Source organism: Aplidium turbinatum, chromosome 16, assembly GCF_918807975.1.
Source record: "Aplidium turbinatum chromosome 16, kaAplTurb1.1, whole genome shotgun sequence".
NCBI classification, from domain to species: Eukaryota; Metazoa; Chordata; class Ascidiacea; order Aplousobranchia; family Polyclinidae; genus Aplidium; species Aplidium turbinatum.
Window position 1 is genome coordinate 13,253,576 of NC_137487.1, and position 26,015 is coordinate 13,279,590.

The 26,015-nt window shown below is 35.0% G+C and overlaps 1 protein-coding gene across 1 annotated transcript; it reads left to right on the plus strand.

The window, feature by feature from the left end:
* The first annotated feature begins 7,549 nt into the window (after window positions 1-7,549).
* On the plus strand, window positions 7,550-24,637 carry LOC145785365 (dual oxidase 2-like). Its single transcript, XM_082597017.1, has 33 exons — window positions 7,550-7,629; window positions 8,185-8,358; window positions 8,808-8,998; window positions 9,490-9,703; window positions 10,049-10,173; window positions 10,282-10,384; window positions 10,609-10,805; window positions 10,911-11,007; window positions 11,313-11,476; window positions 11,863-12,032; window positions 12,307-12,425; window positions 12,684-12,821; window positions 13,142-13,285; window positions 13,558-13,679; window positions 13,843-13,946; window positions 14,100-14,256; window positions 14,801-14,878; window positions 15,529-15,664; window positions 15,888-15,981; window positions 16,251-16,429; window positions 16,580-16,673; window positions 16,956-17,027; window positions 17,667-17,842; window positions 17,930-18,160; window positions 18,949-19,048; window positions 19,616-19,776; window positions 20,277-20,447; window positions 20,832-20,962; window positions 21,379-21,477; window positions 21,656-21,820; window positions 22,090-22,245; window positions 22,631-22,759; window positions 23,249-24,637. The coding sequence occupies exons 2-33, from the start codon at window positions 8,193-8,195 to the stop codon at window positions 23,369-23,371; spliced, it is 4,506 nt and encodes a 1,501-aa protein (XP_082453143.1). The 5' UTR covers window positions 7,550-7,629; window positions 8,185-8,192; the 3' UTR covers window positions 23,372-24,637.
* Window positions 24,638-26,015: the final 1,378 nt, after the last annotated feature.

The window sequence follows — 26,015 nt, forward strand, 5'->3', positions numbered from 1 at the left end:
TGCATGGCAATGGTATTTCAGAACTTTATTCTATGTTTACGAAGTCTACTCAACCAAAACACTACAATGGAAAGTAAAACGTAAATTTATATTTTCAATTTGGGGATGGTTGGCAGATAAGCATAGATTTTCATAGGCCAGGAAACTTCAAGAAACTACCGCATGTTGGTTTGGATGTAGTGCGCTTTTCTTAGAAGTGTCCTAACTTGGGACCGAAGAATCTCTTGTGGTACCGGGATCAAATTATTCTCTCAACGGCCCTGACTGCATATAACCATGCTACTATAATTGACAAAACTATTTCAATGATTTATTTTAACGAAGTTCTAGTGAGCCTTCGTATTGATTATTATTAAAAATTGATACATGACGTAATTCTTCTGTTAGCTTTATTATTACCGGCATCGATTAATTTAATTGTTAAATCAACAAACTGTAAGGTAGGCTGAATTTTTTTCAGCTTGGCCTACTTCACTACCTCATTCCTTTAATTAAATCAGCTACTAATTGGAGACGCAGTTGCCTCAATGCTGCTGTGTGTAATATTTTAATGTGATTGAGCGAGCAAATTCAATTGTCTGAGTCTGAGACAACAATTCCATTTTGCTTAGTTTGCAAGAGCGTGTCACTGAGCAGCGTCTAGGCTTACTTCTGGGGATGGTTTAAGGTTGAGACAAGCAAGACACGCGAAGGGAGTTCTAATAAAAGCTTTCTAAGTAAGAATCACCAAAAATTTTAGGGAAGTTCGCTGTGTTTTGCATACCTACGTTAACGTTTTGGCAGACCACACAAAATAAAAGTGTTCAGGTAAATAAAAAATGCAAATCAACCTGAGCAGGCTAAAACAGCGATCACATGACATAGATTTTAGATTGCAATAAAAAGATCATGTTTCTACTGAAAAATCAGGATCTGTCAGAAATTAAAAACTTTCTTTTAGTTCCACAAAATTGGATAGACCCTACACCCCGGTAGCCATTGATTTATAGCTATGCAATTTTTGCAATCTTGCTGACAATGGTAGTCTGTTTTTTGCTAAAATGAACTAAAACAATTTCGCTATCTATTTTTTTTATCACATTGGATACTGATTCTTCTGAAGTAACATTGTGCGTTAAGATTTGTTTGTCAAGGCAGGTTCCTGGAAAATCCACTTTTACAGACTACGTATAGTTTTATTGTTTTTTTTTTAAATTTTACACACAAAACATTTGCACACAAATGGACTTTATTCAACTAGTCATCGATAAGATATTGAGCGATAAAAATTTATCAAGCCGTTGCCGGGTTTAAAAGTTTTGCTGTGCACGGTATTTTTGTTGTTTATGAATCTAAACTGAGTCAATATTTGTTCTGTGACTGAAAATTTTACTTGAAATATTTTCAGTCGCTTCATTTTCGCATGTACAAATTTCATCGTAAAGGTTTACATACAGATTCCGGCAAGATAGCAAATATTGTAAAATTATTTACATTTTTAAGGACTTTTAGTCCTACACTGTTAAGGTCTCGGAAACGTCAAGTTACGTTTGAACAGATTTCTACTGTACGTGATAAGAAAACGACCATGCCACAAACAAAGCCATGAATCTAAATTTGTTCAGTGTTACTAACTATTGAGGACTTAAAGAGACAATTGTAACAGAAAACTTACAACCATATGGTCTTGTAATCAAGCAGCGTGAAAGCTTTTATAAAAAAGTGATTCTGCATGGTCCATTGCTTCAATGAGCGAAGTTAGGCCAAATACCTGGAACCTGAACTGTTTTTTTTTGGCTTGTTGATAGCCCTTCCACCTTTGTCACCGAGATTACGATTACTTGCGATAGTCTAAGGCCAAGGAAACTTCACAACATCTTCTGTAACACACCAAAGATTGAAGTTTTAACAATCAAATACAATCCTCCCGGTTCAGAAACTTGTATAACATATTGATAAAGCTTTCTCCACTGTAAAGACGGCTCTTCAGTGAGTCATTTTCAGTTCAAAGGGTCGGTACTAAAAGCGATTATAAAACAAAGACTAATTATTATATGATTAGGCGCCAGTTCATTTTTTAAACTTGTAAAGACAACCAGAAATCAAATTTTTAATAATGATCTGATGATTTAAACCATGTTTTTGATAAAGTCAAGTAGGTTGTCCCCTGACGTCATCACTTTGTGTTAAATAATTTGCGATATGACAGTAGCCCTCAAAATAACTTTTGATTCCTGTTTTCCTGGAATTTCCTGGCCGGTCGATGACCATGAATGACATCATTTCAAATGAACACACAGCTTCACTTCAAATTAAGTCGTTGTAATTTTAAATATTTGCTCCTTCAAAAAGTTATGCTTGTAAATGTCACATTGAACAATCAGTTCGATACAAATTCGAGGAATTGGACGAGCTGAGAATAGGAGGTTAGAAATTTTTAAAATTTTGCGTATCGATTCATGTTTACTTGCAAAACTTTCCATGAAACACAACAGTAGACTACAGCTGAAGTATTTGGTGAACATGGTTGTAAAAAGACCTTGTTCTCGTATAGGCTACATACTTCAATACCACATTTTATTACATATTATATTTGAAGGATAAAGTGTTTCTTGCGCAACGTATTATTTAGTTTACAAATAGATAAAACTGTTTTAAAGACGATATGACGTAATTAAAAGTTGTTCAGATTCTATCCATTTTCTTTGAGATATTGTGCAATTAATATGGTTTATAGCTGATAAACTGAATTGTTGACTACATTATGTAAGGGATAAGACGTGGTGGGGGTCTTGTACATTGTGCAGAGGCATGGACCTCAGGACCTCGTAAATAACTCATAAAAATTATGTGTTTATTTCATTCTTGGCAATAGATGAAAAAGTGCGTCTGTGTAAGCAAGTTATCAAATACTAGCAAGAATAAGATTTGTGGTGAATACGTGGTGCATTGTTACACAACTGGGTTCTTGCGCAATGCACAATATGCAACCCGGTATCTCTTACACAAAGTGATGAGCATTGACTTAGGGTTTTACAAAATATTTTAAGGATTTTCGCTGTGTTTTTCTGAAATCCCTTGGCTCTTTGTTTTTCAAAAACATAAAAAGATTAAAGCTTTGGTTATGATAACACAAGTTCATGGGCACTTTATCGGAAGCAAGTGTTGTGTTACGATGGCTTTCTAAGTGCGCTTTATTGTTCTTGTCTCGGGTAGTTTTGTGTGTTTTATTTGCATGGTAGTCTTTTAAGAGTTAAGTAAATAGAAACACAAGGTGTGAAAGAAACGGAAATGTAGAGTTGTGCTTTGTGCTATCCAAACAACATTTCGTTTGGAAAGTAATTGCAATGATTTGTCGGTTTTATTGTAATGTCACCAAAGGTTTTGTCAGGGCGACAGAATACATCAAAATTACCAGAACACTCCTTCACCCCTGCAAAGTTTACTCGTGATTGAAAATTCCAAACAATATTTTGCTGAAACGAAATGTTTGTATACATGTGTACATCAATATCACCTGCCATGCAGTTTCAGTGACCTCAAAAATATTTGCGTATCCGAGTATAATTATGCGCAGTTGTCCATGACGAAGTAATCTTCATAATAAAAAAAACCGTGAAAGGGAAATTTTGTATTTAAAAGCGATTGATGGAGTTGGGGTAACTATTTTTACGCTACCACAACACACTTTTCAATATCACAACTCGGTTTAAAATTTCTATGATAAACATCAAAGTTGTTCTAGTTTTAGTTACCGAGTTGTGGCAATAAAAGGATTAGATTCTCATGGTGCTCGAAATTACTTTATTTTTTCACTAATTGCTTTTCGAGAAAGTTAAAAGCATGCAAGTAACATTGCCAAGTTAATAAAATGTTTAATAATAGCCTAAGTAGTATTTTGCATCGTTTTAACGAGTCCTCTATGACACCCTAAACCGCCCAATTAAAGATTTCGAAAACATTATTACACCGATTACCCACTGTTGTTATCTTGTGTTAATTAGGTGTAAATTAAAAACTTGAAAATTATCTTGCTCACCTTAAAAGTGTTGATTTGGTTTAGAAAGAAAAACTTCGAGTCTATCCTTCATCAACATGTTACCTGTACGACTGTACGAGTGTACGTGTGTCAATATTGGGGAATATAAACTTCTTGTGCTCAACCAACGTGATCTTTTTTTTATTGCGGTGGTTATATTTGTCGCTAGAACTTGCAATAACTATGCTTCGGCTACAAATTCGATTCAACATTGATACCTCCGTACTTCTATATTTAGCCTAGCGCATTCGCAACAACTTTAAAATTGTATAATCTTCGAGAAGTCAACATTGACAACACATTTCTGAAAGTGGAAACTTAAAATATTTTCTTTGAATTTTAAAATATTTGATTGCGTTATCGTTGAAAGCGTTATCCTGGCACAAGTGAACACCCCGAGAGTTGAACCAATATCCGTCGATCACTTCTCATATCTGTGCGTCAAGCCTGGAAGTTATCGACTGAGCATATCGACGGATTGCGGAGTGGCGCCCCCTCGTAAATAGCTCTTGATTTCTCTCATGTATGAACAGTTCGCTGCTCAAGAGAAAATGCCAACGGCGCTTCTAAATGGCCTGCTGAACTGAACTTTGCTAATTGTGGTTCTCCTCTTTGCAATAGCAACCAACACAGTGCATTTTAATACATGACGTATTTTACTTTTTCGGCGTGACAGGACAATAAGTATAATCCGCATTTTTTGCAAAACGAGGGTATTGTTAATTTTCAAGGTCAGTGTTCCAGCTCTATCTGTACTGACACTGGGTTAACTAGCAGTGCATCCTACTAATATGACATCGCAGAAGTTTTTCTAGGTTAGGTTTTCAGCATCAGAAAGGTCTTATTGTAATATTGTATTATTAATCAATAATTTTGTATTTTCATTTTACAAAAGGTTGTTATTTTTCAGAGTTGTCTGCTTGTATCAAAAAGTCTGCACCGCCACCTTGCGGAATGTGGCTGCAAGCATTCATTGTAGTGTTGAGCGTTGCGTTTACTTCAGGTATGTTAGGACTATCATACAAGCTGGTGTAATTTTTTTTTTGGGGGGAAAGATGCATAAGATAGTAATTTTTCAATTAGATTATTAATAGCACGTAATGCTAATAAATGTCAGCAAACACATCTAATAGCTGTATGATTGAAATTGTCAACTTAATTGTTATATTTTAGTCCTTTTGTGGTATATACCCCACAGTGCACAAGCCATGCCAGAAAACTCATTTCGCATTTAATGTAAATTTTAACATAAAGATTATATCATTAAAATTCTATAGCGCCCAAAGTTTTCTGATTTCTTGCGTCTGCGTGGTGCATGCTTTGCGTCATAGCAGGAGAAAACGCTCCAGCTAACAATCACAAAGAAAGTTCTTCAATAATAGCACCAGAACGAAATGTCTACGTGACCCCATTAAAGAGCCTGAAATTTGTCATACACGAAGCAATATGATGCAGATCCAGTCAACAACATTTCGTCGTCATTTCGGCACTTATTTTCATCATGACTTTTGGATTTTTTTCCTTCTGATGTTTTAAGACAGTTTTGTTATTAAAAATATGTTTTTAACGTGTGAAGTATTCTGATATGACTTTGTCCATACGTTATTCCCCAGTTACGCACAAACATAAGTGAATTGGAATTGGGAACGTTTGTCTGGAATTTCCGCAGTGTTGTATGTTTGATCTCACACGATCATACCTTGAGTACACAACAAACAAAATTTTAGATCAGAAAAAGGTCGAGTCATTGGAGTTATCACGTAGAACTTACCAAACGTTTTAATATACAACCAAAGTCAAATGAAATAAATATTCGCAATTGTGAGGATTAGCACAACCATGATCAAAATGTAAAACTTGGTCTTCTCAACAACAGTGGAGTGGGCTAACCAAGTTTTACGAGTGTTATAATCTTCTGTGTTCAGTACCTCATTGCAATAGTCATTTAGATAGCTTCAAAAACTTCATGCCGAAAATAATTGAATAAGTTCCTAAACTCAATGTGTAAAACTTTATGATTTACCATGCTCTTAAACACTAATTTTGACTATGCAGAAAGTATGATAGCTGGATAATTTCATTCATTCAAAGCATTTAAAATTACTACAAATGAATTGCTTTTTGTTGCAAATTAAAATGATATAAGCTTAAAGAGTTTCATAATATGCGTCATTGCAATATGTATCGATTTTTGCTTTTGCAACGGCAATTAATTTTATTATTGTCTAATTAGCCTGTTTCAAGACTTAATGCAAAACTAATTGTGTACAATTCCTTCGATGACATTTTTATTATAGTTTTTAGGAATCGGAATAACATCAGCCGATTCGGACAAAGTTCAAAAATAAATGGGACTTCTGTCTATTTAGACGACTATTTAGATGTCATTGCGATTAAATGCCACATACAAACTTCATCCACATATAAGGCTATTGTTTTTTTAGTAAACAAAGTTATCGTAAAGCTCTGCAGTATGTCCACATTCTTTTTTTCGAAATTAACATGCAAATTACTGTAAATGAAAACATGCAAAAAGCATGTCGACTATACCTCGTGTGTGCGAGTTTTGGCAACATTTCGCTTTTGAGAAACTACAAATATACTATTTGTTGACATTTTATGTATTAATGCTATATGAGTTTTTGTTTTATGTTAATATAGAAATTAATCGCTGTCAGATCCATAAATAGATGCTTTAATAAAAGCGAAAGCCAACAAATGTCATAAGCAGTTTGTTTTAACAATTCTCTTATTATATATCAACTATGGCTGCTAACATAAGACAAGAGTTGATTTTACTATAACCACGCCTATGCAATTATTTCAACTTTGGTACTTTTTAGTTTTCAATGTATTAAAGCAATCTTCAAAGCGTCCTTAGGCGTGGATCCTAGGATTAAAAAGTCCATTGATAATGCACAACTGCAAAATATTAGTATAATAAATGCAAATCAAAGTATTCTGCACTAACGTAAAATTCTGCTTAATTAAAATTTTATTTCACAAAAAAGTAGACTATATGGTATGTCTCATCCAATTAACAAGAAATAGCATGTGCGAGCTGATAAATTTGAAAATTCATGTCATGTTTTCAATTTTAATTTTTTAGAGGACTGTGGACGGTACGTCAGACGCTTTTGGAAAATTTTTTAGTTGCCGCTTCCTATTTATTCAATTTCCACATGAACAACACGACGGAGTTTATTTTGTCATGCGTTTACTGCGTGTCATTCACATGGGCAATGTATGAAAGAGCATGTAATTTCAAAGCGATGCACATCACGCAATTATAATCAACGGAACAACATGCGTATTTGCGTGTTAAAATCTTTATGTTCTGACTGAGAAAGTTTTTTTTTTTTGGAAGCTTCATTCTAATAGTTTTATATACTTGAAGAGGTTTTGGACCATCAAGCAAGCCCAATCACGGAGATTGACAGTGTGAAGTTTTCATATTGGTTTTGAAGCGTTGTTGCATGTAAATTATTTTCGAATTTTCTTATTCTATTATATATTTATTGTTTTAGGAGAACACGGAACTTTAACGAACCCGAACCAACGATTTGATGGCTGGTACAATAATCTTGATCACGCCGAATGGGGCTCTCCAGGTAACGAACCGTATTGCAATGTTAATGTTAAAAGCAGGGTTAAAAGCTACCGATGGCTATAGTACCGGGTATAGACTTCATTGGTCATGGAAGAAAACTTTGTGAAAAGTAGCTTGTAGAGAAGTTTGTTTTATATAATTCAATTGCAATTCCATTTAGTTGCGTAACGCACCTTTGTTTTGAGTTAATGAAAGATAAGGAAAACTGCCAGTGTCAACCAATACGTTTTTGAGACATATGCCGTAAATACATTTTGTAAGTGTTCCTTAGAACGTAATCCAACGTGTGCTACAATGCGCAGTATAAACCTTCTACAAGTATTGGTTCAATTTTGTACGTTGTGTGTATAATTCGATCCACAAAACGCGCTCTTTCACTGCACAGTATATTATACGTGTTTTCATATAACATAGAATTTGCCACAGCGAGATTATTATTACTCGTTCTTTATGTACATGCTGGACGAATTACACAACAATTACAGAGTAACTTCCATTGTACGAAACAAGCCTTTGTAGTAGCACCTTCAAAGAAATAAAACTTTTACTTGTGCAGGTCAAACAATGTCCCGAATAACATCTCCATCATACAAAGATGGGGTTCACATAGCTCAAGATGAAGAAGAAGGATTACCAAACCCGAGGAAACTAAGCACGTGGTTCCTGAAAGAGAGAACAGGGACCCGGGAAGCATCAACAAGCTCAAGATCAGTCTTTTTTGTTTTCATGGGTGAGGAGATACTTGAACTTTATCCAAAAAAATAATGCAGACTTTAAATTTAATTTTAATATGTGTATGATTATATCTCTTTTCGAAAAATGTAAAGAAAATTATTAGTTTTAAATACTTTCTCTTATCATAGGGCTGCAAAATTAACCTACTAATTATGCGCCGCACTGCAATTTTCAAAACTAATGTGAAAAGTTTTTTTGTTTCTTGACAAAGTATTTTAAAAGCAGTTCAAGATGAATCTACAATAATTTTATGTTAAGCGTCTAAATAAGATTTTCAAATATTTGCGTCATACATCGCACACAAACTCTAAAATTAGGAAAGCGTACAGAATTGGATACCTTTGCTTAACTATACACGAAATTATTTATACAAGCCAACCATGCTTTATTTACTCAAACTATTAATAAAGTATCATCATTTTGCAATCCAAAATTTCATTCCAGGTCAGTTGATTGCCGACGACATGTCGGACAGTAGAAGGATTGCCTGTCCCAATGAGTACCTAAATGTCATCATCCCCGAAAAAGACTCTCTGAATTCAACTGGTCTTAGCGTTGCCGAGAGAATTATCCCTATTTACAGAAGCAAGTATGATCCTTCATCGGGAGCATCTAGCAACACTCCAAGAGCTCTGGTAATTATAAAGCCAACAAGTCAGAAATAAAAACATATTTAGGTGCTGTTTTTGTAGTATCAAAATTTGTTAAATGTGACAGAAAAGTGAGATTAAATGAATAAGAAGGCAAGAAAGCAATCAACCTTCGTGTCCACCTTCAAGCATGCAAGTACCAATTTAAAAAGAAGTTCAGTTTGCTCAGCAGACGTTGAAACAATTTCTTCGAGTGTCCGACAGGTGCTTTTACCAGTTGACGTAGCACCACGCGGTCAGTAGTGAAATTTTCTATAATTGTATTTATTGTATGGAAGAAAAAAATATTTTAGTTTTTTACCTTAAGATAAAACATCAGCTCAACAAATTTTTATGATTCAAAATGAACACAAAAGTTGGATTACTTGCCTTTTGTCGACTTGATTCAAACCTTGAACACCAGGAATAAACATACCCATAATTAATATGCAGGTATCTTAGACTATTGCATAACTTCAGCTTCTAAATATAAACAGCTAAATGAAGCTACGGCTTGGTTGGATGGGAGCGCAATCTACGGCAATAGTCGCTCCTGGGCAGAACACTTGAGGTCGTTTGAAGATGGAAAACTTCGCGTGGAAACTGAAGAGTCCAACGTTCCTGCATTCAATCGCTATGAAATTCCTCTTGTCAACCCAATTGTTGATCCTGCTAGACCACCACAGCGTAGAAGCCCAGATCAGTTATTTAGTGAGTCTCCTTCTTGATTTTTTTCAAAATAAATTCTAAGAGCCCAATTTGGCATGAACAAACCTGAAAAACAATCTTACCTACATAATAGGTTGTTTCGCTTTTAACAGCATGATCGTAGATCTACATTTTTGAATCTCACTTATCTTTTCATCCGGAGTTATAATGTCATTTTGATATCTGCTGTACAAAAGGTTAAAATATATATAACTGATTAATCGTTCAATCATGAAGCAATATTTTCCAAATTGCAATATTCTTCAATGTAGTTCTATTTTTACTCTAATATATTGCGTCGCTTGTTTGTATTTGTTGGTTGTCACATCATCAATGTCGTTATTGCAGGTTTTGGAAATCCTCGTGGAAATGAGAATCCTTTTCTTATGACAGTCAGTATAATTTGGTTTCGATATCACAACTACATCGCCAATCAGATCAAAGCGGAAAATAGCGATTGGTCAGATGAGCAGGTATTGGATTTAACTTAAAAAAAAACTGTTTTAAGATTTTAGTTTCTATTTCATATAAAAGGTTTCTTCTCAAATGCATTTTTTAACATTTTTAATGTTATATTGCAGGTTTTTGAAGCTGCACGAAGAAGGACCATAGCAGTCTATCAAAACATTGTAGCATATGAATGGCTTCCGATGATGACAGGAGAAAATTTGCCTCCTTACACAGGTATAAAAGGAAAAATCCATTTTGAGTTTGTTTCTATAGTTGAAAGTTCAATTGGACTTTCTGCGTACTTAAACATGTGGCAATATCATTTGTCTAACCCAATATCAAACTATTTTGTCCCTTAAATCAGTTGCTTACAATCAAAAAATATATTTTTTTAAAAGGAATGTTCCGTTTTTTTAAATACCATAACAATGACTGGTGTTGCTATCATCATTTTGCAGAATACAACCCCCATTTGGATCCAAGTGTTTCGCTTGAATTTTCTGCTGCCGCAATGCGTGTTGGACACACTTTAGTGCCTAGTGGCGTCGCTTTGTATCACAACAACTGCTCCAAGATTGATCCCTTGCCAGAAGAGTACGGTGCATCTGCTGGAGAGCCTGCGCTGAGGTTGTGCAACTCATATTGGCAACTACAAGTGAGACAATTATGTGACAACGTAAAAGTTCTATACAACTTATTGCATACGAAACTTTCACAAATAACTACTCAGTGTTTGAGTTAACAAACTTGTTAATTTCAGGACGCTTTGTTCAAGAATGGCATTGACTCACTTGTTTTAGGAATGGCTTTGCAGAAGGCCGAAAACGATGACAGCAAAGTAGTTGAAGACCTTTCAGGTAAATGCAAAAGCACATCCAGAGTAAATTTTGGAAAATTGCTCTATAATTTCTAAATTTTTTCAGGATAGGGTAGAGGAACGAAAGAGCAAGTTTGAAATATCTGATTTTACCTTTGAGCGCGTGCCTCCAGAATATTTTGCCAAATTTATCTAGCTTTGTCACAAGTATTTGTATTTACTCTCAATTTGTCATCGGCAAGTGGTCAAGTGCCCTTCAAGTGATTGTTTGTATATTTTTTTTGTGTAAATTTCAGAGTAGACGAAACCAGTTTTGTAAATCACTAACGAGACTGTTTCCTTCAGATTTCCTCTATGGTCCGCTTCAACGAACAAGGATGGATCTCGAAACAATAACAATCGAGAGAGGAAGGGACGCCGGGTTGGCGTCATACAACGTTGCACGAGCTGCGTTTGGACTAGAACCAATCACACGATTTGAGCAATTAAACAGTGACATGTCTCAAGATGTAAGAACACGGCTTTTTGGCGGTTTGGTTGAGTCACGGCCGATTTGCAAATTAGTGTTGTTGCTTCCTGCAAGCCGTCATTTGATGGAGAATGTATCATAGATACGAAATCTTGAACATAAGAAACATTCATTTTAGATCATCCACAAAGATTTCTAATGATTTCTATTTGATATGTTGTCAGCCTTTTATAAAAACTGAAGAAATGTTTTGTCCCAAAATTTAAAAAGAAATTTATTACACAGGATATAGGCCATAGAATTTTAACATCTATATTCCAGCAATTCACTGTAGTAAAGTGCAGGCTTCTGTAAATCTTTACACGATTTGTCAAAGTTTATGTCAAGATACTTTTTGTTCTTAAATAAAGCATCATTTATCTTCAGATGGTGTCAAGACTTGGTGAGGTTTACAACACCACAGATCTTCTCGAACTGTATGTTGGTGGGATGCTGGAAAAACGTTCAGATGGCAATGCTACAGGGCCTCTCTTTTCAGCAATCATACAAGAGCAAATCAAAAGAACTCGAGATAGCGATCGATTTTGGTTTGAAACGTAAATAAAAAAATAATCACATTTTCACTTAATTCACTTTTAAAGTTTTCATCGCTGTAGCCTTGTCAGATTTTGTAAAAATGTAAGCGCAACAAAAGCATTAATTGTCATCCCAACTTTTGAAGAATCGATCCCAAAACGCAGAATAGCTGCTTCCAAGACAGCAAATCAGTCGTTTTTTTACATTGATCAATGTTTGTAAAAGTAATCAAAGCACAAACGACTGATTTTCTGTCTGGGTTGTCATTCAACCAACTACTTTCTTTTGTTGCAGTTTATCCAACAAGAGTGAGGTTGAAATTATACGCCAAACAACAATGCGGGATGTTATTTTGTCGGTCACATCGGTGAATGCAAGCATTTTGCAAGCAAACGTCTTTAGTTCAGCTGAAGGTAATGCCCAATTAGTTGTGTAATAAAAGTAGCTGCGGTGTTATACCCATTTTGAGTAGAGTGTTATTAACTCTTTCAAGAAATCTCCACATTGTAACTAACATCATTGCGCTTCAAGTGTAGCCTACTGTAGTAACGATCGGAACGTAGCCTATATGAATTTTATAAAAAAAAAAAGGGCAGCGTACGACAATGTAATATTGTAAGCTACTTAGTCAGTGAGCAAACTTTTCTTAATTCGTTTTGTTGCAACTTTAGGATCTGAATGTTACGATCCAATGCAAACACCGATTCGGTTCACCAAACCTTGCACTCCAAACACCGGCATTTACTTCTTTGAAGGATATTGGGGAAAATTTGTCGGGATCATGATCCTCATGTTGCTTTTCCCAACAGGTATCGTGGGATGTGTTTTTTTTTTATGAACTATTGTTTTGCTGAATTATTAACTAAATTGAAAAATCAACAACCGGTTGATGATCAACTTGAGACAAAACAAATTCATAAGGTTTCGTATTTCTAGCAATTTTTATAATTACAATATTGCTTAGTTTGTGCCCTGTCTTGCATTGAACCGTTTCATTGCAATAGATAGGTTTCTCTGCTTTGTTGTCATTATATAAGTATGCCTATATGTATCCAGTTTTCAATCAAATATCGACCCGATACAAACCCAATACTTCCCGTATCTAAACCTGGAATGTATTATATTTTAGTGGCTTACTTTGCGATGTGCATTATTGCATGGAAGAGGCAACATGACTTGGCTGTGATTAAAAAAAAGGTTGCTGATGTTGCGGCCAAACGAGCGTCAAAAAAGAGCACCAAAGTACAAAAATCTAATGGTGCAGCTTTTTCAGGTAATTTTCCACAATTTCTATTTTATAAAATCAGTAACAATATTCAAAATATTTGCACATGTTCTAAGTAAAGTTTATCGCTTTACAGCAGCTATAGTTACTAGAAAAAGCGTTTCCAATGATCGAATTTCACATTACGGTGGTGCTTTTGGTTGCATGTAATTTATCGTCACGTTCTTGATTTTGTTTTAAATAATTTTTTTCTTATAGGCTTCACCAACATTTGGGATATGATTTACTGCACTTTAATAACAAATGTTTTGAATTTTTAGCTTTCGAGGTAGAAGGAGGGGATAAATTCCGTAGAGTTGTCATTGCATTTGAAGGCGACACAATCAAGGTTCTGAAAGTGGGCGGAAACCTTTTGAGATCAATATCCATGTCCAGTTTTAAAGTTAGTACAACTATACTTGATGTCGTAGTTGTATGATTTAACAGCTATCACAACAGAAGGTGTTACGGGTAAATTCGACCAGAGCCAACAAGCACCAAAAGTGAAACCTATGTCTTCAACACGATAACCATCACACGTAATAACTTGAAATCCACAATTACAGAAATCCTACTTATTCACTTCACGAAACAAGAAGAAAGATTTGATGGTGATAAGAATTCCAAAAGAATACGACGTCGTGTTACGATTTGTCAACTATGAAGAAAGGTTACAATATGATTTTTTATTTTTGATGATTTTTCTTCAGAAAAACATAAAAGAAAACTATAAACCATACATTTATAAACAAAGCTTTGAAGTCTACCACAAGTGAGCTGTATTTTCCATAAAAGTAAATTAACACCTTGTGTTGTTTTGTAGGACAAGTGCTCTTGAATGTGTGAAAGATTTCATGAAGATTAACGAAATCGAAGTTGAAGTGTTTGAGATGGACGAAACTGCTCTAAAGATAGAAGCAGTTACAAAGGAGGCCAGACAAACCTTGCTCGAAGCTTTCTTCAGAAGAGTATTTGCTGAAGTGAGAAAATAAATACGCTTTTCATTCAAAGTTAGCTCGACAATGTTTTCGCATATCTCTATGCTTTCCTATTTGTGAATTCATAAGAATGCAGAAAATTATCAATTCAATTCAATTTATTTTTCTTTGTCGGAAAACAACAGCAATGATAAAGTTACCAATAGTTTACAGGAACAATACCAACAAAAGGAAAAGGTCGCAAAACCACAGAAGTTTAAAACGTGCATGCGATGTAAATTTAAAGGATACGTCGATGAAAGTAAATTTAAGCACGGCCACCACACCTAACAGTTTAAAATAGATGAATTAGTTGAAAGAATCAGTTGGCTCCACATACCTAAAGCAACTGGAGGTGTGACAGTTGATGAAGCCATGCGGGGACGACTGATCCTTACAACCAATACAAAAAAAGAAAAATCAAAAACACGAGCATTTAAGAATAAACGTAGGCCTACTGTGAGCTTATTATACAAAAACTATGTACAGTTTTTCGTTTTTAAATAAACTGAAGTGAAGTGTATCATATTTTGTACCAAAACTTCAGGTTTTAAATGTGGATGACGGTTCCCTTCATGAAGATAAAGCTCGAGCCATGGAAGTCGCCACCATTGAGTTAACCAAGGTAAGAAAAACTTGTAACACTATGAACACAGCATTATGTTTCTATAATCGGAATCAGCGTTTATATCTTCATAAGCTTATTAATTATTTTTCTAATAAAATCACTGCATATTCTTGTAACGATATCTTGTTAACTTTTTTTTTTCACATAAAATTAGCAAAGCATTAATAGATTCGTCTGCCTGCTACGTAGCTAATTGGTGAGAACCCTGCTTTGTTCACGTGTTGTGTCTGTGTTTTTAGAAATAGTAATAATAATAAACACGTTTTAGTTTGCTCCTATTGCGACAACATACAGTGCACTGCGATCACAGATGCAACACAAAAGACAACAGGAAGTAGTGACGAGACATATACTGCAGTCATCGAGTCAGCTACTCCCATTTAAGTGTCTTGCCCGCGACACAACCGCGTGCTCTAGAATGGTGTCGAAATGACGTCCTTTCGACCGTGACGCAGACTTTTTCACAACTGGCCACCACAGACTACAGACTCAATGACATGCTTGTAATCGGAGAAGAAGATGGAGTTCCTAGCCTTGCAGTCCACTTAATTTAAAACTTCAACCACCGTGCATAAGCTGCGATGGGATCTTTTTTACTGTTAGTTTTTGCTATGCTCAAGATGCACCTTTGTACTTTTTTTTTGAAGACCGAAGTGGCAGAAACTATGGGAATGAAAGCGGACTCCTTGTTCGTTCAACAAATCTTTCAACTTGCCGACGTAGACAAGAGTGGATACTTGTCCTTCAGAGAGTTTGCTGATCTTATTATTCTGCTGATGAACGGTATATTAGAAGCTTCTATTGTGCTTAACCTTGCTTTAGTACACTACGTTTAGACGTTTTGTGAAAAAACAAATGTTACATTATACTACCAATATAAAATTTAAAACAAAATAAACAAAAATACACAAATCTGAGTTTTAAATTTATAAAAAAAGCATTAACAAAGTTTATTATTGGAAATATCACTGTTTGAAGTGTATTGATATTGATATATTTGTACTAGGGTCTCCGGAACAGAAAGCGAAGATGCTTTTTGACATGTATGATACTGACCACAGCGGGGAAATCAACAGAGTGGAAGCTAACGTAATGATAAGGTAAGTTTTTACACTATCTGAGAATTTTGTAATAAAATTATCAAAATATTTTATTAACAATAGAGTTATGGTGTATGAACGACTGAACGTATTACAGTAGAAATCCATTGTTCAATTAATATTTTGGCTCATCCGTTGAATAGGCTACTTTTGTATGTTTTTATTGAAACAGTCCAGATTAATTCTGATATTTCGTTCTTGCCCTGAACTTATTATAAAAATTCTCTTACCACCCCATAAATTTTGATATATAAAATTTGTGCGTACAGATCATTTTTGGAAATGGCTGGAGTAAATTTGAGCAAAAGCGAGGTAGATGCCGCAGTTGACTCCATATTTCGAGAAACTGGCATTGAGAACAAGCAAGCTATAACCCTAGAAGATTTCCAGTACGTTATGTTGAAAGAACACAGAGATTCGTTTGCAAAGGCTCAACTAGGATTACCAGGTATTTCGCAACTGCTGGAACTTATTTCAAATTATAATTCATGCTTGAAAAGCCCGAAACTTAAAAAAAAAATTGTTTATTTATTTATAAAGTAATTATTTAATCGACGATTTTGAGCATTGCTTGATATTTGATTTGCTTTTGAAAAAGGTGTCACAAAATCAATTCGACGGAAAGTTGTTCAATCACAGGCGGCAAGGTCTGGACCAGCACTGAAACGCCAAATTACTCAGATGAAAGACAGGTAGCTTTTTTTTTTCTTTTTTTTTTAGGTAGCTTATTATTTATGGTTTAAGCACAAACAGGGCGTTCATATCAATTGTCTAGTATTATTGTTAAAAAACTATCATAATCATGCTTCTTCAGCTACTAACACATTGTTTGGGCTATGCATGCATAGATTTACTGATGGTGACATATCGATAAGTAACCTACAGTACTGTACACTAAAGAGTAGCCTACATTATGATAACTTTACTGTAATATGTAGGCCTACTGTGTTATTTTAACGTATCAACTTTTGCAGTGAAAGTTCGGATGGGGAAAGCAGAGAATCTACATTGCGAAAGCGTAATGTGAATGGAGATGCATCAGACAAGTAAGCTGAGAATTATTGTTAAATAAAACTATAAATAAAAAAGCGTAGAATTGAACAATTGAGGTAAAGATGGATACGAAAATTGGCTTCCTTGTTTTTTCTCCGCATAATCTCAACTAATAGGCACAGGCCTAGACACAACACAAAAAGTACGATTGCATTATAAGGAAAATTAAAGATTTAAGTTGTTGAATGAGTTTCGCTTTTAGCAGCATGATCGTTGCTTACTTCACAGTGTAGATTCAAACGATCTGTTATAGCCTGATGCTGCGGGTTCTTTTTGGCAATATCAAATTACACTAGCTTTCGGAACACAGTTCCCTAGTCATGTGCTATGACGAATGGTGTTGAAGTCAGTGAGTGGTTCTTTAAAGTGGCTCTTTGGTTTAGCTTGAGGCTGCCGGCTGTTGAGTTTCTGTGCTGTTAGGCGTTATTGCTGTGAGGTTTTGTTGGATCAGTTGATTAGTAGATTAGGTGACGTAGTTCTTCCCTTTCGGCGCGGTTGTTGATTTTAGGATTTTGTTTTTATGCACTTGTTTGCTTCTCAAATTCAGTGTTCAAAATGTGTTGAAGTAGAAATTATTAAAAAATTATTTGTACCTACACTCAAATTTAATGATTCTGTGCAACCATTCTTAGGCCAATCGAAGAGACCAGTGCAAAGTTCGAAGCGGCAATTGAACAAGAAGAAAAGAATCGGCTAAAGCGGTTTTGGAAAACTTGCAAGAGGACGATAGAGAACTACCGGCAGCATATCTTCTGCATGGTCATCTTCTACAGCATCACAATCGTTCTCATGATTGAGCGAGCGACCTGTGAGTTTAATCGTTTGGAAAGTTTCAAATTAATACACTTTTAAAAAATTTGAAATTATATTAACTCCATCAAATTGCTTTATTCAGTTTACGCCTTCGGAACGGAACACAGCGGCATTAGACGAGTCACCGAGTGGGGAATTATTATTAGCAGATCGACCGCTGCAGCGATTTCGTTTCAATTCAGCTTCATTCTTCTGACCATGTGTCGAAACCTCATCACTTTCTGCCGTGAAACCTTCCTAAAGAAGTTCATACCCTTTGATGCGGCAGTCGCTTTTCACAAGCAGATAGCTTACGTGGCATTGGTCTTGACAAGTATGTGAAATGGTCTTAATTTTGAGCAGGGGAGTTATAAGGCGGGATTAAGTATAGTTTAAGTGTAGACTACTACTGTAAGTTATATCTATTAAAGAAGTGCATTAAATGAACCAAGAAAAGGAAACCAAATTGTATAGATAGTCTACAGGTTTGGAGGTTTGGTACAGCAATGCTGGTGAATGGTAAGGCATGTTTACCTTAAAGTATTATCTTAGATAAAGCCCAAAATAGGGTTGGAATCCTCTGAATTAAACAAACTCAAGCCAACAGTCCGGTAGAAATGTTCCGACAAAATGGCTGTGACAAAAGAAATTGCGAGTAGAGGGTCGCACATACCTAGAAGCTGCAGGTTTTTGTCTGACACTCTTCAGGAGCTGACGTCAGAATAAACTGAACGTAAGTGTGGTGCAGTATTTATAGCAGAACAAAAAGAAATGTACATTTGACTAATCAGAAGAATTCAAATTGACGAAAGGCTAAACTCTTTCCCTAATTTGAATTCGTCTTATCAGCCAAATTTACTTTTCGTTGTTTTTTCTACTATAAATACTTCACCACATTATTTTTTTTTAATTTTTTTTTTATTCTGATGTTAGCTCCTAAAGAGAGTGAGACAAAAACCTGCAACTTCGAGCTATCATGAACAACCTTCTACTGGCAATCTTTACGTTTTGTAAGCTACTACTCTAATCTATCTAAGAATTCTATTCAACCAAGCCAAATCGTGGATAAACAGTATTTGCTTTGGGAACTGAAAACTTATTGTTGTCTATGATATATTACAGTTTTGCACGCATTTGGACATGTCGCAAATTTCTATCACTTCAGTGTCCACCCCCTTCCCGTGTTGGCTTGCTTGTTTCCGAGATTGCTGGTGGATGACGGGTGAGATAATAAAGTATTGTGACTTCAATTGCTCTGTTTGCAAAAGCTAAAAATAATATTACCACACCGAGAACTTGTTTTGTACATAATGTTTAGTAGAGAAAAGTTTTTTTTATATAAATGCTAGTGTTTAGAACCATTCGGTAAATCTCAATTAGCCGCAATTTTTACCAGTAAATTTGTAATTAAAAATAAAAAAACTAATTTGATATGGTACTGCTCTTTTTTTAAATTTATGATTTAGCCCTTTTTTCGAAACTCATCTGTACTAAATTTAACCTAAACAGGTTGTAAGATTTATCATTTAAGCAGAATCCGTTTAAATGTGTTCTTGTTGTTTCCAAAAGATCGTTTCAACATTTACTTCATTTCCAAAAAAAAAAAAAAGTTTTATTTTACTATACCAATTGACGCATAGTCATGAACTCACTTTTACCATTCTTAGACAAAGCAAGGAACATATAAAGAATAAGTCATGCAATTTTACAACCTTGACACTTGGAGATTAATTCATATCATTGTAGGGTTTCTTTTCAGTGGTACTAACAATATTTTCCAACTTAATAGGTCGGATTTGCCACACACCATCTCCTGGTGGTTTTTTGAAACTGTCACTGGCGTTACTGGACTACTACTTTTGTTGACAATTGCAGTGATTTACGTCTTTGCAATGCAGTTTTCCAGAAGATACTGTTTCAGAGCTTTTTGGATCACGCATCATCTGTATTGTGAGTTACTCAACCTATATCATCACACATCATAACCTGAGACAGCGTATTGTCTATCATAGCATTTTTGGTCTTGTAAAGTTATATTATGTTTGTCCCTGTGGTAGTTTATTTGTACATACACATAGGCAAACGAAGTAAGTTAAAACACCAAAGTTCGAAGGATTTGCGTTACATCATTTCAAAGCAATAATGTCGTCTGCACAACCGACTGATGAGAGCCCTGGTGCAGCACTCGAAAAGGCTCCGGTTCGACACCGCTCAAGAGCATGAGACTGTGTGTCTGGCTGATTTTTTAATAACATGCCTGAAAGTGCACATAAAAATTGGCTTTTTGTCTTCCAATCCGCTTAATCTAAATCTTCAACTAGAGAGCGTAAGCCTGGATATGACAAAAGGCACAAAAATCTTATTGAGTGAAAAACACTTAAAACAATGTTTGTGAATTTTGTTTCCAAAATAACTTTTTTTGAAGACAAGTTTTATTCTACTCTTTTCAGCGTTGCTGTACGTTTTGATTATCCTGCACGGAAGCATGGAAGTCGTACAATCACCAAAGTTCCACTTTTACTTGGTCGTTCCGGTCATTATATTTTGCACTGACAAGTTCATAACAATAAGCCGTTCCAAAGTCAAGATTCCTGTTGTAAAAGTTGACCCTCTCCCTTCAGGTAGGTAACTTAAGCTGTCAGAAAAACCGAATCAGTGTTATTGTAGAAGAAAGTTAGTTTATCTTTTAGATCTAGACATAGGCTACTTCCATTTGGCATTTGTATTTAAATTAAATTCTTTCAAATAGCCTACAGTTACCATTTACTAAAAATTCAACAGACTCACTCCTTATTGAACCTTCAGATGACCCCGATAAGGGCAAACAGTTATTCAAGATTTTCAGTAAATGGTTACTGTAATGGATGTAATTTGCTCTGTTCAGCTTTTTTTGCTTGGTATTGAGCACTTTTTTTTAATAGTGTAATGGTATTTTATTTATTGTTTAAACAGCACTCTATCAAGATTAGGCAATTTTCTATTAAAGTAATTCTGTTTTTACACAGATGTGCTTAACCTGGTTTTCAAGAGACCAACAGCCTTTGACTACCGGTCAGGACAATGGGTTCGCATCGCATGCTTACCTCTTAGCAGCAACGAGTACCACCCCTTCACTCTGACTTCGGCTCCCCATGAGGTAAATTATAGAGAAAATCTTCGCACACAATCAGTATCACTTTGCAAATCACGATTTAAGGACAAATGAGCTCTTAAATGTCTTTGTTTTTAAGTTTGTACAATAAACGTTATGTTTAAACTTCGGATTGAAACTTATAAAATACATTTCAAGCTGTGATAATAGCAGTCTGGTAAGTGTAGACTAATGTCCGCTATTTAAGTTGGCTAGTAGGTGACTTCCACTGGCACATTGATACTGATTCAAAACATTAAATTTGATGAATTCCACACTGTGATGAATCACTCATAACATTTTGACCTCTGTTTTACATGTTACAGTAAGTGCTAATTTTTGAATAATGTGTTAAGTAAGTCATCGACTCATAACATGTTCGTCTTTCTTGTTGAAATAACGATCTTCATTTTACATTTTAGCCTTACTTGTCACTCCACATTCGATCGGTTGGACCCTGGACAACAAACCTGAGAAATTTGTATAAAAGTGCGCTAGACGGAAATGAAAAGTTGCCCACAGTGAGTTTTGCATTTGTTGTTAAATCAACAATGCAATGGAACTTAACAAAACAATATTTTTTATTCACACTTAATGCTCAGCGTCTATTTTTGAAGTAAAGTAGTTAGAAATATCTGCTTTGTAAAAAAAATCTACAAAAAACTTTATTAAATTAAGTTTCTTTTTTTCACTTCAAAGCTTTATTTGGATGGTCCGTTTGGAGAAGGACACCAGGACTGGTACAAGTACGAAGTGTCTGTCTTAGTTGGAGCTGGTATCGGAGTTACCCCATTTGCGTCAATCATCAAAGACATCGTTAACCGGTCCACATCAAAGAAAGGTTTCCAAATCACATGCAAGAAGGTTGGTAATGCTTTAAACTCAATAAATTACTGCAAATCAAAACATGCTGAAACAGAGATTATATTTTTTATAAGAACTTATCTACCAACTCCATTGTTTTTACTTAACCGTCGAAAATCGTTGAAGCAATATCTAAAAAAAGACACATTTTGTTCGCTGGGAACTGCGTTGTTTATTGCAGTGAATAAGAGTTGAAATTTTTTCCACTTTTTCTACTTCGAAATTTTTGGATTACACGGGAAAGTTTTAAAATGGTTTCTTGATTGCAGGTGTACTTCATTTGGGTTACCAGAACTCAACGCCACTTTGAATGGCTAACTGACATCATACGAGAGCTTGAAGAAACACCTGGAGGCCACCTTGTATCGACTCACATTTATATCACACAGTTCTCAAACAAATTTGATCTTCGAACAACCATGCTGGTAAGTTCAAGAATTAAACTGTCAAGGTTTGAATACAGTAAGAACTTAAGAGGAGTATCAAATTTTAATACGCTACTGGAGCAAACAAAATTTACTTTAAAAAGCAAGATAATGATTTTGCTTTCTTTGGTGTTTACTGCTAATGACAAAGCATACCCACTGATAATCCGCTAAATGTATCTCTACTAAGATATGATTGCCTAATATGACGCTAGTTTTTGCCAGAGGTAAAAATGTCACATCTTAAACCGTTCAATATTCGTCATAATGTTGAAGATAAATCGAAAAGACGAACGTCTGAAGTTAAGATGGCCTTACACATGCTTCTAGCAAAGAGAAAGTCATCATTAGTTTATAAACTAATTTCGTGTATTCATTTTGACAGTATATTTGCGAAAGATACTTCCAGAAAGTTGCCGGAAAGAGTATGTTCACAGGGCTAAAAGCCATTACACATTTTGGAAGGCCACAATTTGATCAGTTCTTTGACACTGTACAAACGATACACAGTGATGTAAGTAAAGTTTAATTACATTTGAAATTGAATAAAGTCATCTTGAGCTTGACATCAGTTTAACATAAATTTAGTACAACCTCTGTAATTTTTAAAATTCACAGAACAAATTATTAAACGGCAGCCCTCATATACTATGACGCAAAATTGGACGGACCAGTGATATTCTATATTGTCTTTTATAACCATTCAAAAGTTCTTTTAAAACAATGAAAACTATTAATACTACAAAAAGTGCTCAATGCCAAGCAAAAAGGCAAAGCAGAGCGAATTAAATCAAATGTAGTTATTACTATCTGAAGCCTTTACAAATTGTTTCACCTAACGGATCATCAGAAGGTCTGCAAAAAACATGTAAACAGTAAAGAATCGATAATTCTGAAAAATTCTTTCAGAATTAAAGAAAATTCTTTCAGTTCTGATCAAAAGTTCTTTTATGCTATTATTCCCATGAAGTAACCTCTTACAAAAACTGTTATTTGATTTTAGGTACGAACAGTGGGTGTGTTCAGTTGTGGACCCCCCGGAGTCACAAACGGAGTTGAAGAAGCTTGTACAGCTCTAAACAAAATGAACAAAGCCCGTTTCAATCATTTCTTTGAAAACTTTTAAATTGAACTTCTGCTGTATGTCGTTGCACCTGTAGCTTATCTTGCGTCTTTTTTGTTATGCAAATTGTGGTTATTTACAAATAACATTTGTGGAACTGCTTTTGAGAAATGAATTGGCTTTGCACCGGTACAGACCTTCGTACCTAACAAAATCACTTTTTTCACAAGTTTTAAAACAAACTACTTTGGTATGTTCGAACATGCCAACACAAAGGATAACTTTCAAATTTGCAATTTTTTGCAATGCATACAACTTTTACGCACACAACTTATGTTAAACGAATGCAGATGGTTGATTTATGCAAACAAAGTAAATTAAAACGCTCGACGTTAAGTGTTTCAATAATTCTCTTCAAAAAGGTTGCGTTTTCCAACTTTTACGTTGTAATAATGCAATCATTTCTGCAAAAGAAATACTTTTCAACTAATCAAACTCGGGTAAAATTACTATTTTCTGTTTCGTGATATGGCCTAATTGACGCATTGCGTGTATTGTATCGTTTCAATTGTGTACTGACGCAGAAGTTCCCTTGCATTGCGTCGTGCGAGGACATTTTGCCGAAAGGATATTTTGCCGAAAGACATTTGCCGAAATACATTTTGCCGAATGGACAAATTGCCGAAAGGACTAAGGTTGTGAATGATAAACTAAAACACATTGTGGAGAATATCGATACATATAACACAAAAATGAGTTTCGGCAAAATGTCCATTCAGTAAAATGTCTTTCGGCAAAATGTCCTTTCGGCAAAATGTCTTTCGGCAAAATGTCTTTCGGCAAAATATCTTTCGGCAAAATGTCCTTGCGGCAAAATGTCCGGGTACCCATTGTGTTAGGACTAGAAGCGAAACTAAAGAATTAAGGCTAGTTCTCATTATGGTTTTGCTCTGGTAAAAAGTATTGATTTTTTCATTGATAGGATATAATACCCTGCCATGCGTTTTTAAATTAATCTTGATTTATCATAAATAGTTCAATGAGCAGGAAAGAACCACGTCACAAAGTGTAAAAACGTTGAAGTAGACGACCGCTGTACTACTAATTCTTTTTCTGTTTTCTGCCTTTTGTCGAGATGCTTAGTGAAATATTATTATTTCAAAGAAACCGTATTCTGAAATATACAGCAAAATATTAAATATATTTGCCATGTACGATAAAATAAACTACATTTACAACTAGGCCTACGAAATAAAGTAAAGCTGCGGTTCACAGTACGTTGTAGGCTGTAACGAATCGTTTAAATAAAAAGTCAATATCAAGTTTGAAGGATGTGAATCAATGAACGGTCTAAAGCCAAAATAATTGGCTACGTTTTCACTAGCTTCTGTAAAACATTACTTTGAATACAAGAGGGCTACGGTACTTCGTTTGTTAGGAACCTGAAAGTGAGAGAAAAAAACGCCAACATGTCTTTGAAGCAGAAAAAATACTTCTTTCACATGTCACTCCAGACTTTGCAGTCAAATTGCTTCTTTTCAGGATATATAAATTTCATTCGAGTATTCAAAAGATTTTAAAGCTTTTTTAGCTTTGAAATTTAGGTGCTTCTTGCTAACTATCAACAGGAACTAATATTAAAAGTAAAATAAAGTGATCCTTCTCAGCACTAGAATTGCGGCTACCATACTATGTTGTGTCCTTCCTTTGTCAGGATCGAGCTGAGAACCAAGCATATCGGAGTGCATTGCGTATTTTTCGTTTTAACATTAAATCTTGAAGCTAGCTATGACGACAATACAACAATAGGAAAGATCCTGGAGACTTGATCCCAAAGAAGAGTTGATCCACCACCAAAAAACAAAATTTTATTGAATATATTGGCCCTCCCTGCATTACTGCTATTTTTCTTTGAGTGATTTCGTAGATATAGTTTGTTGAAGTAAAAAACTGTGAAAACCGAAGCTAAAAGCGTATTTCCGAGTTAAAAGTATTACGTTTTATGGCCGTTAAATAGTAGCAGTTGATTTGCTTGTAATAGACATACTGTATTTTTTTTTGACAAGTATGAGAAATTTTGTAGCACTGCTCTAACGAGGTTCTTGTGTCTTGCTGAACATGGTTAACATGAAGAAAGTTGATCCAAGCTCAAGTTTCCCTAATACTAATGATTTGCAAATCAGGGAAACAGTCGTTTGTTTATCAAAAGCAGCAGAGTGTCGTCAGTCAGTCAGAGTATACAATTGTTATCCAAAATAACGTGAATGCTTGCAGACAGCATGACAGGCGGAAGGAGTTGTGAACTCTAAAATTTACCTCATCAAACCTATGTGACGTCACGGTAATTGGATACCGTAGCTGTGACAACACTATTCTGTATTATTATTTGATATAATCATTTTAAGGTGATACAAATCTCAATGGAAGGCACTCTCTTCTAAACTACCGCTTGGAGTTACAACAAATCGACTGAAGCACTCTGGTTGGATAGCGTTAAACTTAAATCCACAGCCGGAAAAGTTAAGGGCATCATTAATGACAAACAATTTTTCTCTTTTATCAATTCAATTCGCCTATTTTGAATGTAGATGGTGAAAAAATAAATCTAACAAGCAACAATGCAACACTGTGTCTTGGATGAATTATTATTTTCTGTTTAGTATTTTTATTTTATGTAGTTTAGGTATAAGCAATTGCTCAACTTATC

Bases quoted from the DNA above. Each gene is read 5' to 3' on its own strand.
- LOC145785365 (XM_082597017.1), top strand. From the start codon at position 8,193: ATGTCCCGAATAACATCTCCATCATACAAAGATGGGGTTCACATAGCT. The intron at 10,806-10,910 runs GTGAGACAATTA...TGTTAATTTCAG, and splicing joins ACTCATATTGGCAACTACAA to GACGCTTTGTTCAAGAATGG. The intron at 14,879-15,528 runs GTAAGAAAAACT...TTTTTTTTGAAG, and splicing joins CCACCATTGAGTTAACCAAG to ACCGAAGTGGCAGAAACTAT.